General features: G+C 42.0%; 1 protein-coding gene across 1 annotated transcript; it reads right to left on the reverse strand.

Annotated features, from left to right (window-relative positions):
* Nucleotides 1-1,260: 1,260 nt before the first annotated feature.
* Nucleotides 1,261-17,415, reverse strand: LOC122922036 (receptor-interacting serine/threonine-protein kinase 3-like). The gene is made up of 10 exons (XM_044272449.1): nt 17,039-17,415; nt 11,999-12,326; nt 9,202-9,341; nt 8,578-8,627; nt 8,305-8,463; nt 7,221-7,327; nt 7,057-7,108; nt 4,829-4,920; nt 4,333-4,381; nt 1,261-3,538 (listed from the first exon to the last, which is right to left on the reverse strand). Exons 1-10 carry the CDS (start codon nt 17,182-17,184, stop codon nt 3,492-3,494), a joined length of 1,170 nt encoding a protein of 389 aa, XP_044128384.1. The 5' UTR covers nt 17,185-17,415; the 3' UTR covers nt 1,261-3,491.
* Between the last annotated feature and the right edge of the window lie 935 nt (nt 17,416-18,350).

The following is an 18,350-nucleotide window of genomic DNA, read 5'->3' on the forward strand; positions in this document are numbered from 1 at the left end:
CTCTGCCGGATTTGAAAAAACTGCTCAAAGCGCTCTGCCTCTTCAACTTTCATCAGCTGTGCCCGGCTTTTCGACCGCTTGGCTTCAGTGGATTTTCTGATCACTGGATATTTAGTTTCTCGAGAACGTGACCTCCGAAGTGAAAGAGGGCATATAGCTCCTCACATGTGCAGCTACATCAACGTGACTCATGTGACTCTTCTTTCCTTCGACCGACGTGATTTATCAGTACTTTTAGCAGAGAACTGTTGACAATTTGTTGCCCAACTTTTTGCCTCTGTTAGCTTCTTACCATGTAATGAATGAACATGCAACAGTTGTGTCCCTTTGTGTAGCCAGTTGGCACATTACGTTGCACAGATTGTGGGATGACTTCTAACTGACACAACCTTTTCTAGGTATTTAGGCAAGGTTCTCAGACTTGTCATAGTTTGAAGTGATCATAGAGTGTTTCAGCACACAGGACTCCCCTTACACACTCCAATAGCTTGCATTGTGAATATTCCAGTCTGAAATGAATAGATGACTAGGTGGGATATGCCCCAGATATACCAGTAATTAGCAACAGAGATGTGTTGAAATCAGTGGCATCATATTTCTCTGAAAAGCAGAACTTTACTGTCATATTGCGACTTCCTTTTGCTTTACTTCTTCCTCAACAGCTGCATACTTGTGGATGGTCTTTTATTCTGATTTCTGCTTGAAAAATAACTTTTAGGAGCCTTTTAGTATAGATCGAAACTGAAAAAATATCTTCACTGTTGTCAATGATACAATGGGTATTGTAGCATTGACAACAATTCAGCTTTGTCAGAGGGACATTACATGGGTCCAAATCACCGTCTTCATCAATGCCCATGCCCTTGATGGTCCTAACCTTAATGAACACTTATAGGCTGTCACTCTAAAAATGCAGTAAATCATTCGCATGTTTTTTTTTACTTTTTACATTTGAACATACTCCATTAACATATCTCAAAAATAACAAATGTGTATACAGTGAGCCTCTGAGGAGCTGGAGCAGAGGATGGAAGTGGTAGTGGCCCTGATGATGTGTCACTGTGTACTCCCCCAGGCCCCTGGGGTCAGTGCAGTGAAGGAGGGGCACACTGTGTTCCCTCGGGGCACTCCCTTTACCTGTGGGCTCCTGTCTGAGGGTAGTGTGGGGGTGTTGATGGTGTTAATCTCCATGTGGGTGTTAGACAGGGCACCTGATGGAAATGCAATGGCCAGTATTTGGTGTTAGGAGAGTCAGAGACATTGAACTTAACAAAACTCACTCTTTACTGTGTACAAAATTGAAGTTATAGTACATTCAACACTTATCTGTACAAAGTGCAAATTTAACCCAGATGTCCAAGCATGAACTAGGCAGTTTGTTGCAACAATGGCCCTCTATTTACTGGTTCTCTCGCTAAAGCTCCTGTTATTGCGATCTATGGCTAGCAACTACAACTCTGGCTATAGTGTCTACGAGTCTGTGGTGCATAGGGTGTCTTAACTTGTTTCCCCTTTGCAAAAGCAGGGTCCAGGACATTTTAAACTGGGTTAAATTGATGTTTCTCTCTCTGTCTCATTGAAGCTTTTCAAATCCTCCTCCTTTATTTCTTGCTTTGTTTCATCTCCTGGAGCTTGTGGAGGTGACAGGGCTTAGAGCTAGACTCTGGAGAAAAGGAGCACATGGAGATTACTCCTTACCACCTCCCTCTCTCTACAGATAGACTGGAATATTCTGGAACTAAGGGGTGGAGCCAGCCCACACCCTGAGCTACAGAGAGGGCTGGGCAAGGACTGTTAACTCTTTCTCATGCTTAGACATACTAGGTGTACAGTACAATTATACCACTTCCACTGGGGTACTGCATGTAAACAGTAAGATAAATATACAAAAATATAAACCAAAACATTTACAAGTATAACAAGATGCAAGCACTAGGACATTATATGTATGCAAAGATATATTGAGTGCATATGACAATAAATAATTTTGAGGATAGAAACAACGGAGCCAACCCATCTTCCCCAGGCAAGTGATCAGTATGGTAAAGCCACCAGACTTTGAAATTCAACAATGACTTATGTATACAAATTTATAATTGCACAGACAATCATTAAGCAGTGGAGTGTAGGGAGTTCAGTCATTTCTGAAAATCATCTAGTCAAAAAAGCTACAGATGGTTGACTAGAATCAAATCTTTCAAGACACCCAAGAAGCACACCTTCAGTATAATTACATAATATTTTAAATGGATGTCCAAAATGTCATGGAGAGCTGATGGAAGCAATATACATTCTCACATCTGCATCAAATTTGAAGAGGCTCTATCTGCAGGTAGGAGTGAGATAGTGAATCGACTATGATGGGTGGTCAATGTCCTAGGGTTCCATCTCTGCAATGGGCAAGGACAGTTACTCTCCATTTGAGCAGGAAGATGTCATACATGGAAAACATGACTATAGACAAATGTGAAGGTTTTGGCACCTGTGGTTTAATCTAATATATAATAAAGAATTGTTGTTTTAATTAATGGGCTTAAAGTTAGAACCCATGGGTGGTTCAACTTCTGTTGGCTTTTTATGGCCATGCTTGGTGGAGCTCAAATGCCTGATAGACTATAGATGCGAATCAGCAATCTTTAGCTCTCTGAGTAAGGTCTGGAGGAGCCCAAAGTACTGTGTACTTTAAAGAGCACTTTAGCAGCTTCATTCTATTACATATAAAATGTTTCTTGTGCCAGGAGATTACTGGGATGGCTTCATTAGAGGGCTTAAAAGCAGGAAGGTATGACATAGTTGAAATTAGCGTAAAAAATGTTCTCAATATCAGAATAATCTCACAAATATTAGCAAATGTATGGATGCTAACAGCTGGTTTGGTCTGGTGGGTGAGAAACTTCTATCAAAGGTTGAAAGGGTTGTTCAGGCATATACCTAGTAGGACCCATGCTTGGCATTGACTAGTTGTCTTGTCAGCCATTCAACAAGAGAGATTTAGAAGAAGAGTGGTAATGAGGACATCAAATTAGGAATGTCTGTTCCTCTATAAGTTCAAACACAGGTTTAGTGGGTAGAACTCATCAAAATGAGCTATCGTCCTGTTGCTGCTTCACACAACCACATCTTCTCTATTGATCCTCAGACAGGAAGGCCAGGGTTCTTGCTCCCTTGTCCTGTAGGACACCCTTGACTTTGAGTTGCATTTTGCCATATGCTCCAGGTCTAATATGATGTCAGCTGTATTGTGCTTCCATGTACTGCTTTTCATAGCTTGTCCACAACCATCAATTATGAATAAATTGTATTCAAGTTGTATTTAGAACATTTTCTTAAAAATAGATTCTATTACTTTAGGATCGTCCTTGTACTTTGTCACAATAACATTCCTTGCTCTGATCCCCAAGTCCTTCAAACTCTGGCTACCACTGAGTTTCTCCTGCTCCTTTTTAGTTATGAGGCCATTATTGTCAAGCTTTTTCATTATCTTTTTATAGTCACCGGAACTCGGTGATTGATGTTGCAATGTTATTCATGTAAGCTTCTGAAATGAAAAGCAGATATTTAGCACATACAGGAGCGATGTATAACATGTTACAAGATTGATAGAGCAAATATGTAGCAAAGCACGATAGATCTCATAAAAATTGGGCCTAGAGTCAGAAATATTACCTAGGCTAATCTAACCACTATTAGTACATCTGCTTCTTCTGAAGGACGCAATTACATGGACAGATTATAGGACATGAATGTTCATGAGAATGTTTGTTCCTGATAATTGGTCCATGTAAATGTGTTGCCAATCACCTGACAAACACAGCAGATTATTAACACAGCACATAAAATTAGCATTTGTTTGCACCCCCATTGCTGTGCATAAACTGGTATGTGCTGCCGATAAACTATGAAACTGTATAGAGATGACGGATTGTAGTAACGATCTTTCATCCCCATACAGAGGGGTTCATTTCTCCATGTAATGAGGCCACGGTTCCTTCCCAATCGTTTCCCTGTTTGAGGTGACTGCCTTTAATTAACATACAAAGTTTAGCTACAGGGGTAAATCCTCTGAAAACAGAAGACCAGAACATATGGGATATAGGACCAAAGAAAATCTGGCCTAGATCAAGAATGATCTTCTCAAGGCGGCCTTCTGGAAGGGTTTGATTATATTGCATTGAAGTAACTTCTATATGCTTTCTAGGGTGTCTTCCGTGGCTGCCTTAGGCTTGCAATCACACCCATCTCTCTACAGTTCAATAGTGATTTTCATGGAAGGAACCTGGTATTGAACTTTAGAGTTTGCTTATGGCTAGATAATAAAGCATTGTTACAAACCTGCTGAAGAAATTTCACCATCATCCTCAACGGCTTCTGAAAGTAAAAGCTGAAAAATAAAACAAAGTTTGAGTAAGCATCAGCTCAGTGAAATGGGCAATATTTACCATAAATGCTAGTAAGATTTTCCGAAGACTTCTCTATTAGCACATTTTAGTCCCCCAAGAACATTCAAAAACTTGGAGAGCAAACTAAGGTTTTTGGTGACCGAAAGGGATAAACTCAATATAATATAGAATAGGTAGTAATAATAATAGTATATCTGTGTATTCTATTATACTGTGATAATCTTTTACTGGGAGTCAGATGATACATCTGATTTCCCCAAAAGGCAACAAGGAATGAATGGAATATACGACATGATCATCTATGGATATAGGATAGGATGTAGAGTGGGGTGTTAACTGTACATGTCCTGTATGATAAATAATGTGCCTACCGCCTATGCTGTTGCAGACCTTCCCTACTGGAAAGCTTGGTGCCATGGAGAACTCACCATATTGTCGTTCTTATCTTCTTTCTCTTCTGTTTTTTCATCCACTGAAGATGTTTCTACCTCCAATATATCCTTTTGAGCATTTTTTAAATCTAAAAGAGACACTTGTATTAGAAGAATTCTTTTTCTGGACACCAGATTCAATGCAACCTTAATATGGAGTTGAGTATGAGGTTTTATTATAACATTGGGTTTTACATGTTATCATTGTGTGGAGCAGCCCTTGGTCCTTCAGGGTTCTTCATTCACTCATAAATAGCCCCAGAACTGCATCTGACCATCACTTCATGGGACATGTTAGGACTTTGCCTTCAGAACCCTTGCTGAGAATCTAGCACAATATATTTCTGAGGAGACAACTGCTAGGCATGGGTGTCTGCAGGGGGGGGGGGGGGCAAGTGAAAACTGTGAACTGAGTTCTGCCTCTGCTCTGCAGCACTGGCTGATTCGGGGAGGGGGGGGGGGGGTCAACGGGGAAATTGCCCCCCCCTTCCTGAGCTGCTCACAAGTGGGGGGGGGGCGGCGGCGGGGCACAGGGAGATGAGCGCCTCCACTGTGGAAGGGTTCATCTCCATAGTCATCTGTATCGCCGTCCTCAGGACAGCGATACAGATTACTGTGCTGAGGCAGAGGAGAGAGAGGCGTGTCCCTTTCCCTTCCTTCTGATAGGCTGCCGGCACTAGGCCGGCAGCCTATCAGAGGCCGGCGCAGGTGGCGCGATGATGTAATCGCGCTGCCTGAGCCGTACAGCGTGGGACACAGGCCGGAAGAGGCGGCATCGCATTGCTGCCAAGGATTTAAGTATAAGTGTTTTTTTTTTTTGTACAATACTGGTGGCTACTGGCACATAATGGGGGTCTCTGGCTACTGGCACATAATGGGGGTCTCTGGCTACTGGCACATAATGGGGGTCTCTGTCTACTGGCACATAATGGGGGGCTGTCATTACTGGCACATAATGGGGGGGCTGTCATTACTGGCACATAATGGGGGGGCTGTCATTACTGGCACATAATGGGGGGGCTGTCATTACTGGCACATAATGGGGGCTGTCATTACTGGCACAAGGGGGGGCTGTTATTACTGGCACAAGGGGGGGCTGTCATTACTGGAACAAGGGGGGGCTGTCATTACTGGCACAAGGGGGGGCTGTCATTACTGGCACAAGGGGGGGGGCTGTCATTACTGGCACATGATGGGGGGGCTATTATTACTGGCACATGATGGGGGGCTGCTATTACTGGCACATGATGGGGGCCTGCTATTACTGGCACATGATGGGGGCTGTTATTACTGGCACATGATGGGGAGGCTGTTATTACTGGCACATGATGGGGAGGCTGTTATTACTGGCACGTGATGGGGGGCTGTTATTACTGGCACATAATGGGGGGGCTGTTATTACTGGCATATTATTGGGGGCACTATAGGTGCATCTACTGAGGCCACAAAGAATTTTATATGGGGGGCTTTGTACAGTAGAATTTTATACTGGGACACATTATGGGGGGCACGAGGAGGAAGGGAGGAGAGGAGCACTATGGAGGCATTTACTGGGGGCACTATATAGGAGTATTTTATACTGGCACATTATGGGGGCACTATGGGGACATTAGCTCAACTGGGGGCATTACAAGGGGGTATTTTTTGCACTTCCACATTATAAGGAGAATTATTTCTACTGGGGGGGGCATTACGGTGGGCTTTATTACTCCCCCATGGTATGACCCCCTAGTAGCAGCACCAGCCTCTCCCTGCTCTGCTATCCCTCTGCCCCTTCTCCAAATCCTTATTATGAAATCTTTCTCATTAGGATAAAAGACAACATCAGCTCCGCCGAGCCCCCGGCCAAAGTGTGGAAGTGGCGTCCAAGCCAAGTAATTGTACGTTTCTGCGGACGCCCATGCTGCTAGGAGCACTTCATTCTCACAATATGACACATAGCCTTAAAAAGGGTATCCCTTTAAGCATTTGTTTCCATTAGTATTTATGGCATATCCTCCTATGGGACCTCATTGGAGTACAGGGATCTTGTGAACCGCATTAGACAATTAGTGACAGTTTTCACATTAAAATCAACATAGAAGCAGTCATGTTTGGGTGCAACTATCTCCTTGGACATCTATGAGTCAAAAGAGCCAAGTAAGAAACTCTCCACTGACTTCAATGGGTCACTAGTCCCTGTACTCACAATGGGTAAGAATTTTGTGGAAATAATTTTAACTGACCTTTGAGAAAATCCTCCAAAGAGATGCTAGAATGTTCAAATGTTACTGTTAACTAAAAAAAAAAAAAAAAAAAAAAAGCAATCAGACATATTTTACAATGTAATAAAAGAAAGTACCAATGTTTGGAAGATAACAGCTACACATGACACTACTGCAGATTGTACCTGATCCTGGGAAGACGTCTTACGAAGAAGATCTTGAACCCTTCGAACAGCATCAACAACTTCATCTGTATATGCCTCCAACATCAATGATGTGGATTCACTACAGTCTTGTGGAAGAAACAGACATGGAAAAGGGACATTATGAAATGCAGAACCAAGGACGATACATGGAGCAGCGTCTTTATGGTTGTGCCATGACTATATCAGACAAAAAATATCTTCCTTTCTTGCTCAATATTGATGCTGAATTTTAAAAACAAAATGGTTTAAAGCAAATCTCCTAAATTTGGACATGCTTTAAACAATGTCCAGTCAACGCTCTTTAAGAAAACCACCTAAAATTGCATAGAAAAAAAAGTCTTCTACAGGGGAGGTAGGCTAAATGAAAATGGACAACATGTATGAAATTTAAGGGAAGTAAAAATCTGAAATAAAAAAAATCTGGTTTAGGTCAAGGGTGGTCTCCTCAATGAGGTAATCTTTTGGTTCTCAAGTTGAAAATAACATAAATTACTCAGTATTTGTTTTTATTCATAATGGTACATTAGACATGAGAATTGGTTGACAAACTCTCTAAAGATTTGATCTCTACAGCGAGGGAACCATGATTAGCAAAGTTTTTGTGTTGGATTTGACTACTTTCTTGGTCATAATGTTGGCAGGGTATGCATTACCTGCCCAGGCAATCAAATTCAGCATCCTCTATTTAGGCCCTCCATTGACATCATGACACTCTTGAGTGCTCTTCATCACTACTATCTTGACTGACCACTTGTTTCTAACTTTTTGACTACATTTCTATGCCTCACAATTTTGTTGTTGGAAACCAATTGCCTGTATCATGTGTGATCATCTGCTGATGGCCCAGCCTATACAGTACAACTATGCATCGTCATCAGTATGGGAGAAAGGTTTCTTGTTAAGCTTTACTTGTCCACCATTCTAAAAACATTTACAGCCTATGTTGGTCCCAAAAAAAGGATCATTAGGAACACAGGTAAAAAAATTTAGGTTTTACAAATTGATCCACATTACACCCTAAATTAGATTTTCAGCACTGCAGGAAAGTAGTCCATGTACTCACCATGGAAGCTGGGCCTATTATCTGCATTTTGATTCCAACATCTAATCATTAATTCTTTAACTTCAGGCACCATTCTGATATTGCTGTACTGGTCTAGAACACTAGCTCTAGGTCTTTGGCCTTCACCCACACAGCGCTGGATTACAGCCAGAGGTATACCTACAAAAGGGGAAGACAAACCAACATGGCATCTGTTGTATATTGTGGCAAAATAGAAGGGATACAGTATTTTCCATAAATGTGCTCTGCCTGCGGCCAAGTACTGGGACCTACCAGGATAGGGTTCTTCACACGAGAACATTGTCCATGTTAAGATCCCATAGCTACAATTCATAAAAACAATATAGAGATGTTAATGACAAAATTCCATTGTAAGCATCATCATATAACATCTAATGGTTGGTCTGATTTGTTTTCCTTGAGAATCCATTTAAAAGGAGTATACCAGTCAGACTTCCAATTGCCAAAGCAAGCAGAGGTGGATGTCATGTAAATGCCTGTGACCACTGTGTGTATGGGAAGTGAGGGAAAGCAGTTTTGGCCTCAGAGAACTGGCGGAGGAGCCATCTTGAGAAGGTCCTCATATTGTAAATGTTTAAACAGCCGTAACTAAGGGAAAAACTCAAGGAAAACAGTGGTATGTGAAGAAACTAAAGATCGCTTTATGCATAATGCTGCTGCAGCAGTAACATATGCTAAAATTGATTTGTTGATGAAAACATGACAGTTACCCTTTAAGAATACATAAGTCCTTTTGGCTAGAGTTAACTTTTCATAGAAGAAAAGCTAGTTTAAGAGCATAGCCAAATTGCTAAATGTGTAAGCTAAATATAAAATAAACAAATATGATCTTTGCTGGGGTATTTATTATCTAGTAGAAAGTCAGAATTTTCTCACCTGTAAACATCAAAGGATTTGGCTGAGTAATAGTTGATGTCATTCAGAGCTTCTGGTGGCATGTATGATAAGGTGCCAGCCAACGATGGAGCTACAGAACTAGTTGCCCCAACAATCTTGGACAATCCAAAATCTGTGATCTTAAGAAAGAAGGAAAACATATAAACTGTATCCTACACAGAAGAATATCTATAATTAGAAATGAGGGCATCTGATTCAGATTCTGTGTCAATCAATTTTGGAGAATCGAGGATAAGATAGAGAGAGAGAGACTCTTCCAGGAGTTTTAGTTGTTCCTCAAGATGAAAATGTGAAAAAAAAGGAAGAAAGATTGTGTGGCAGTATAAGATCCCACACTATACGGCAGGATCCTAAATTATCCAGAAGGACAGGGATGAGGTTTTACAACATGTTTTGGCTTTGACCTTAAAGGGGTTATCCGGGTTCGGCGCTGAACCCGGACATTATCCCTTCTTCACCCCAAAGGCCTTTCTGAGTGAAGCATTGGAACATTTCATGCTCCCCTTTGCCCGGCGCTACATCGCAAAGGGCAAGGGTTGTTTGTTTACATTTTTACACTGCTAGGTGGAAGCTTCCACCTAGCAGTGATCCCGGTGACATTCGTGGCAGTGATGGGCAGGCTTTAGCATTGCCCTAGCCGTTTGACAGGATAGGGCAGCACTAAAGACCGCCCATTAGTGCCGGTGATATCACCGGGCTCACTGCTACGTGGAAGCTTCCGCCTAGCAGACGACCGTTATGTCACCGGATATGAAGAAAAAGCTCTTGCCCTGTGCTATGTAGCATAGGGCAAGTAGGGACATCGGAGCATGATGCTCCACTCAGAAGGGCCTGAGGAGTAAAGAACGGGTTATGTCCAAGTTCAGAGCTTTAACCCCTTTAAGCCTTCCTCAGGCACAATCAATAAAACTAGACTGGACAAAAATTATATAGGACCTGAAGATGGTAAAAAGAGTGGGCTTGAGAGTTGCTGCCAAATACAATGAGAAGATACTATATATTTACCCAATCTGGTCACACAGAAGACCAGAAATTAAATAATCAAGTTTAAAAATCTTGCATTGTTATCTTTCTTTTTTGGCCGATTCCAGACCCCTAATAATTATGTCACCCTTTCTTTTGCTACTAATAGACATATACAAGTATAGGTCATAGACAATAAATTTAAACCGGTTTATTCTTTTTTGATCTAACCTCCCAGTCATTGGATTGGAAGTTATTTTGTAAGGGTCAAGGTCGGAACCCAAACATGGCATGTCACATGTCCAATAGAAGATCCTTTCTTTAAATTTACCTCCAGCTTATTCCTCTCTTTCCTGAGATTGAGCTGCGGTTCTTTTTTTTATATGGACAATACTGTTAGAGAGCTGCATCTGGTGGATAGCATAGGGTGGCTTGAATCATATTGATCTACCAGGACATTTGATCACCACATCTAGATGCACAATATGGAGTTGTGCCCATAAATTGCACAACATCTTCAGTGAGAGCAGAACCACGTGTGTTTTATGAGCCAGTACCATTTGTCCCCTTATCACACCCATGAGGAGAGCTGTGATACGCGGTCAAGGAGCCCAGATGAACAGGCGATGGACTTTGGAAGAAGCATGTCAAGACCCAAAGCTTCATCTTGAAGAGCAATGCGTACACTATGATTGTAGCCTGCTCCCCATGCATTTATTGGAGCACATTTGACACCAGGAAAGATATAATACAGTGTGGGCTCAGCACGCATGTGGAGCCTGCATTCCCTGAATTTAATGGAGGCCAGTACAGCACCAGTGGAGGTAGTATTTAGTGTAGATTCCTGTCCTAAAGAGATCGCCTTAACGCTGGCAGACAGGCACAAATGATTTTTGTACAAAATGTATTTGCCAAAAACCTCACATTTATAACGTAGCATCAGAACATTTTCTATAGTGAGTATGGCACCATTATATTTACTTTATTATTTGTGTTTGCCGAGTGCTGTTGCATGGTGTTTGTTCTTGCTTGAACACTGTGACACCTGTAATTTATTCTAACTACTGCTTATTCAGGAACAGTAGAAATCCAGGAACTTTATAAGGTTACCCCCTTACATTTCCGAGACCTCAGCCCCACTAAACATTTTGGAAAGTGATGGAAATGGTTGAGTGAAAGGAGACTGTAGCATCTCCTGCTTTGCAGCAAGTTATTTTCATGTTCACATTGTACCATTGCATCCTTGGTATATTTTTGTGGAATCCATGCTCCAATAATGTATTGGGTTTGTTCTATAGGGGAATCTTGCTCCATTGTCTACTAGGTAGATGTCCAATATATATAATGGAAGCAGTCTACCACCAATATGCCATAAACTTATGATAAGTAGGACCTTCACCAATCCTGAACATGATGGGGCTACAGCACTTTATCAATGCTCCCCTTCAAAGGTTTCTGTGCTGCAGTTCTCTGCATAGATGGTAGGTGAAGCCCTGCTTGGCAGAGAAGCCTACTGAAGATGCATAGTGCTAAATCAGCTCTGCAGCCCCTTTATCCTCAGGACCAATTAGAGTCCTCCACCGGTCATAAAGTGGGTTATATCCAAGCAGTATGCCATCACTTTACAAGGTGGAAATACCCCTTTAACGTATGAATTTACACAAAAAATACACATACAATGACTTTACCTACATCACCATAGCGGTTATTCTCTCTTCCTTTTAGCTCAGGCTACCTATATCAAATCCGTAATTCTGGTCCTGGGACAGTATAATGCCGGTTGTAGTTGGCATTGGGAAGTGACATGAATTACCTGTGCATCTAAGTGCCTGCTTAACAGTACATTGGAAGGCTTCAGGTCTCGATGGATGATTGGTGGGTCAAGGCTGTGCAGATAGTTCATTCCCAGGCCCACCTGGTGGAGAATCTGGAACCTCAAGGCCCAGGGAACATCAGGGATATTGTCAAAGAGAGACCGTAAAGAGCCGTAGGGCATGTACTCCATGACCAGTCCATGTTCAATAAGATTTCCTTCAGGTTTCTCATACACACCAATGAGGCGGAGCACGTGAGGGTTGCTGGCCTTCTGCATTACATCTCGTTCTTTCTTTAGATCCCTCATAAGTCTTGTCAGGTTGGAGCTGGAATAAAAGCATATAGCAATACATATGAGTGGTCAACCATCAGAACATGGAATGAAAAGGTCTTCCAGCCCAGGCATGTTTTTGCTTTTGCTTCATTATTTTTGGAGCTCTTGGCTCCAATATTCCCATAGGCTTGAGCATCCTCCTCTCCATTGGACAGTATGGAGACTGCAGTGACTGTCAACCAGCAAACAGGGGCAACTGGACCACCGATCTCCTCAAGGTTGAGACCCAAACCTATGAGGAATTTGTCTCTTTTTTTTGTGAAAACAATCTTTAACAAGGTATACTTTTATGGAAAAATATTATTTATTATACGTATTTTTTGCTGAAACACAACATTCAGAGGCCTGAATATCAGGATAGCATAGAAAAGAGAGGAAAGGTTGACAGGTTGAGGTTGATAGAGGACTCCTGCAATGCCCCTCAATGAACTGTACTTATCTACCTCAATACCTGCCTTAGAATTACTACTTTTAATAATCCTTTAACTATCCAACACGTTTCCACACCACCCTTTTAATTGGTGCATCCTCAAGGGTGATAAAGTGGAGCAGTCAATGTGTTTGGACCATCAGACCACAAATCATGATTCAACATTTTGTTCTGGCACACCTGGGCCAGCTTTCACCTTCCAGCCCAGGCCATTTTTTGCAAATCTTACATGTGTCACTTGACGTGGTAATTACTTTGGAACACTTTTACTTATCCAAGCCATTCTGCGACTGTCTTCTCACGACACATTGTACTTCACGACAGTGCTAAATTTGAGTCAATATAATTTTCATTTATAAAAAAAATCCCTAATTTACCCCAAAATTTTAAAAATTCACAATTTTCTAGATTTGAATTTCTCTACTTTTAAGGCCTTTTTCACACGACCGTGTGTTCTCCGTGGCCATATTGCGGCCCGCATACAGCGGGTCCGCAATACACGGGGCACCAGCCGTGTGCATTCCACATCACGGATGAGGACCCATTCACTTGAAAGGGTCTTCAAATCCGGAGAAGCGGTGCGGAACGGAAGCACTAGGGAGTGCTTTCGTGGGGTTCCGTTCTATGCTTTCGTTCAGCAAAAAGATCTTTTTGCGGAACGGAGGGATCGCGGACCCCATTCAAGTGAATGGGTCCACGATCTGCATGTGGCTGGCCCACGGCTCGTGCATTGCGGACCATAATTTGTGTGAAAGAGGCCTAAGACAGATAGTAATGCCTCATAAATTAGTTATGAGTCCCCATATGTCTGCTTTATGTTGGCATCATTTTGTAAATGTAATTTTATTTCTTTAGGACGTTAGAAGGCTTAGAAGCCATTTTTCTAATTTTCAACAAAATTTCCAAAACCATTTCTTTAAGCACCAATTCAGTTATAATGTGATTTTGAGGGGCTTACGTAATGGAAACCCCCCATAAATGACCCCATTTTAGAAACTATACCCCTAAAATTATTCAAAACTTTGTTAACCCTTTAGGTGTTCCACAAGAATTAAAGGAAAATAGAGGCAAAATTTAATTTTTTAGGCAGATACTTTAATGTTAATTTTTTCTTGCAACACAGCAAGGGTCAACAGCAAAATAAACCTCAATATACATTACTCTGATTCTGCAGTTTACAGAAATACCCCATATGTGGTGGTAAACTTCTCTATGGGCACGTGACAGTGGTCAGGAGGAAAGGAGCGCCATATGGATTTTGTAGGCCTATCTTGCTAGAATAGTTTTTGGGCACCATTCATTTTGCATTTGAAGAGACTCTGACATACCCCTACAGTGGAGACCCTCAAAAAGTGACCCCATTTTGGAAACTACAGCTTTCAAAGAATATAATAAGGGGGTACTGAGCACTTTGACCCCCCGGAATTTGAAAACACTTGGCTGTGAAAATGAAAAGTTTTATTTCTTCCAATAAAATGTTGCTTTAGCCCCAAAGTTTTCATTTTCACAAGGGGTAACAGGAGAAAAAGCACCCCATAATTTGTTAGGCTACTTTCACACCTGCGTTTAGGTGCGGATCCGTCTGGTATCTGCACAGACGGATCCGCACCTATAATGGAAACGCTTAGATCCGTTCAGAACGGATCCGTTTGCATTACCATGAACAATGTTCATGATAATGCAAACGGATCCGTTTTGACTTACATTGAAAGTCAATGGGAGGCGGATCCGTTTTGACTTACATTGAAAGTCAATGGGAGGCGGATCCGTTTTCAATTGCACCATATTGTGTCAGTAAAAACTGATCCGTCCCCATTGACTTACATTGTAAATCAGGACGGATCCGTTTGGCTCAGTTTCGTCAGACAGACATCAAAACGCTGCAAGCAGCGATTTGGTGTCCGCATCCAGAGCGGAATGGAGGCTGAACGGAGGCAAACTGATGCATTCTGAGCGGATCCTTATCCATTCAGAATGCATTGGGGCTAAACTGATCCGTTTCGGGCCGCTTGTGAGAGACTTGAAACAGATCTCACAGGCGGACCCAGAAACGGCAGTCTTACCCATTTTCTCCTGAATATGGCAACACCCCACATGTGGTGGTAAACTGCTCTGGGGGCACATGGCAGGACTGGGCGCCATTGGTTTTTATTTTTTGAGTGATTGTCTTATGTGGGGGCTCATTTTTTGTGGGATGAGGTGACCTTTTCATTGGTACAATTTTGGGGACATAAGACTTTTTGATCGTTTGGTATTACACTTTGTGAGGCAAGGTGAAAAAAAAGGCTGTTTTGGCGTAGTTTAAAAAAAAAATTGTTTTAAAGTATTCACCTGAGGGGGCATATAATGTGATATTTTTATAGAGCAGGTTGTTACGGATGTGGCGATACCTAATATATCTATTATTTTTATTTTTGTCAAGTTTTACACAGTAAATGCATTTTTGAACAGAATAAAATCTTGTTTTTGTGTTGCCATTTTCTGAGAGCCCTATTTTTTATTTATTTTTCTGGCGATTGTCTTAGGTAGGGTATCATTTTTTGTGGGATGAGATGGCGGTTTGATTGGTACCATTTTAGGGTACATAAGACTTTTTGATTGCTTGGTATTGCACTTTTTGTGAGGCAAGGTTACAAAAAAAAAAATAAGTATGTTTTGGCATAGTTTTTTTTTTTTACAGCATTCACCTGAGGGGGCATCTCATGTGATATTTATATAGAGCAAGTTGTTACGTATGTGACAATACCTAATATTTCTATTATTTTTGATAAGTTTTACACAGAAAATGCATTTTTGAACAGAAAGAAATCTTGTTTTTGTGTTGCCATTTTCTGAGAGCCAGATTTATTTTTTGGGCGATTGTCTTAGATAGGCTCTTACTTTTTGCAGGATGAGATGACAGTTTGATTGGTACAATTTTGAGCTAAATACACCTTTTTGATCGCTTAATATTACACTTTTTGTGAGAGGTGACCAAAAATGGCTGTTTTGACAGTTTTTTTTTACTGCATTCACCTGACAGCGTGGATCATGTGAATTTTTTATAGAGCCGGTAGATATGGACTCGGCAATACCTAATATGTATACTTTCCTTTTTTTTCCTATTTTTTTATTATGCAAAACTTTATTGTAACTTTTTTTTTCTACAACTTTTGGGGGGTTTGATCCCCTTTACAATGCATTACAGTACTTCTGTATTGTAAAGCACTGGCTGTAAGTGTATTACTCTCTGTAATACACCTATAGCCTGCTTCTTGTGAGATCCAGGGGGCATCGGGCTGCCTTCCCTGCCATCAGGTCCCCGTCACAGCAGCGCAGGGACCCGATGAGGAGGGAGCTCCCTCCACACACCCCGCGGTCAGCACTGACCGCAGCATAGTGAGGGTTAATGCGCCGACATCTGTATTTTCATTGATGCCGATGCATACAGCAGGGGTCCGGCCAATGGGAACAGCCGGTCCCCTGCAGCTGATCGGGCAGCTCCTGCACCCGCCTGATCAGCGCGCCGTAGTACTACGGCGCTGGTCGGGAAGGGGTTCAATAGCAATTCTATAGCATCCTTTCTAAGAACTCTGCGGCTCCGTTATGTGCAGCAATGTGCTCTTACATCTCTTCCTGTGTGATCGAAAGTGAAAGTCTCTTATACCGTGAAATTCTCACTTCCTCTGCAGATACGTGACCGACTCGAAGAGATATCTCTCGAGAAAGCAGACCTCCATCCTCCATTGCACAATCCTTTTTTGATTAGTCCAGCTACATATGTGTGTATTTAGCCAAGTTATTTGAAAAGTATACACAGATGTAGCAGAGCTTAGTTTGTCGTTTCAACCAGTTCAATGGAATATCATGCAACGATTATAGCACAGTAAGTGGCTGGCCATAACAGGGCACCAGTTACATCAGAAACATGACATTTTGACCTCCCTTCTATATAGAGCTTATCATGGTTCCTGAACAGAATGCCAGAATTGCAGTGAGCACTGACACACAAGCAAAGGAATGGGCGATGTAATGCTGTGCAACAATTCCGATTTAAAGGGCTTGTTCCATCTTATTAAAGTGATCGCTAGGAGATGGACATCCAGATCTACCTTCCCTGTACTCCATGATTTTGATGCACTCTAATGTCTTTGGTGAGGGTCTGGAACCCCAACCACTTTTCATTATCAGGAACGGTGGGGGTTCCAGACGCTCACCAAAGACAGAGTGGATCCCCTCAAAGTCCTGTTGGAGTCCTGTATCGGCGGTCAAGTAGGAATAATAATGTTACCTACCTGTTTGATCCCTGGATCATCTTCAGTGCAACCTCCATACTCAGCATCTTGCTCCGTCCTCTGTATACAAGTCCAAATCCCCCGGAGCCCACCAGCTGCAGCCCCTCCAAATCCCCAGACGGTAGAAGCATTATGCTGCCTGCCATGTGTAGTGACCGTAAGAACTGGGTGATCCAAGGACAGGGACCACAAGTCACCCACAAGGAGAGCAGAGTTCTGTCCTGTCTGCACTGCAGCAGTAGTCCGAGTGGTGGCTGCTCTTATCTTCTGGGTTCCTGTCAGGGTGACAAAAGTAAAGGCTAGACACCTGGTGACTGGTTTATGTTACTGATTGCTGGGAAATTCCAGCCCTGTGCTGGGAATTCTACCATCCCCACTCTCTGATCCTCAGCCCATCCTCCACTGATGAGGTAATATTTACTGTTGTTAAATATTTAACCCTCCAGGAGGCAGCCAATTTTGGAATTTCCATTCTTTTTTTTTTTCTCTTCTGCTTTCAGTGGCCGTAATTTTTTTATTTTACCATTGACAGCCATATCAGGGCTTGTTTTTATTGCATCATAGTTTTTAATGTCACAATAACTTTACTCTACAGGTTATTACAGTTATAGAAATACCACATTTACAGGTTTTTATTATGTTTTGGTACTTTTAAAAATGTTAAAAAAAATCTAAAAAAGAAAAAGAAAATTGCAGTGTCACCATATTCGGACTCCCCTAACTAGGGATGAGCGAATCGACCTCTGCTACATCTATAGTTGCGCTGAGGGTAAATAAAAACGTTAGGTGTAGGGATGAGCGAATCGACTTCGGATGTTTCATCCGAAGTCGATTCGCATAAAATTTAGTTAATACTGTACAGAGCAGGAGCTCCGTACAGTATTAGAATGTATTGGCTCCGATGAGCCAAAGTTATTGATTTGTGAAGTCTCACGAGACTTCGCGCAAGAACGTCAAATTTATTTGTACTGTAAAAAAAACATTTCCCGAACTCAGGCTTGGTTCCAAGTGGTACCTTGTGTAGGAAGGTGCAAGGGCCCGTCATTGACAGAAGGTATGTGTCACCGAGATTCCTGGTCTCGGTTAGGTAAGAGCTGGTAATTTTAAGTGTCAGTTAGTGCTGTCTGACACTATTTGTTATTTAGTATGGCTGTAAAGCCGACCCGGGCCGGCTCTTACTGGGAGCAGCCAAAGTGCAGGGTGGGTGGCTTCTCCCCACGCTCCAGGCCATGTAATGTGGCTGTGTTCAGAGAGGTGAAAGAGTATTGCAAGTCTTGCCCAACTTGCCAGATAACCAGCCCCCAGCCACATT

The sequence above is a fragment of the Bufo gargarizans genome, chromosome 11 (assembly GCF_014858855.1).
Source record: "Bufo gargarizans isolate SCDJY-AF-19 chromosome 11, ASM1485885v1, whole genome shotgun sequence".
Lineage (NCBI taxonomy): Eukaryota > Metazoa > Chordata > Amphibia > Anura > Bufonidae > Bufo > Bufo gargarizans.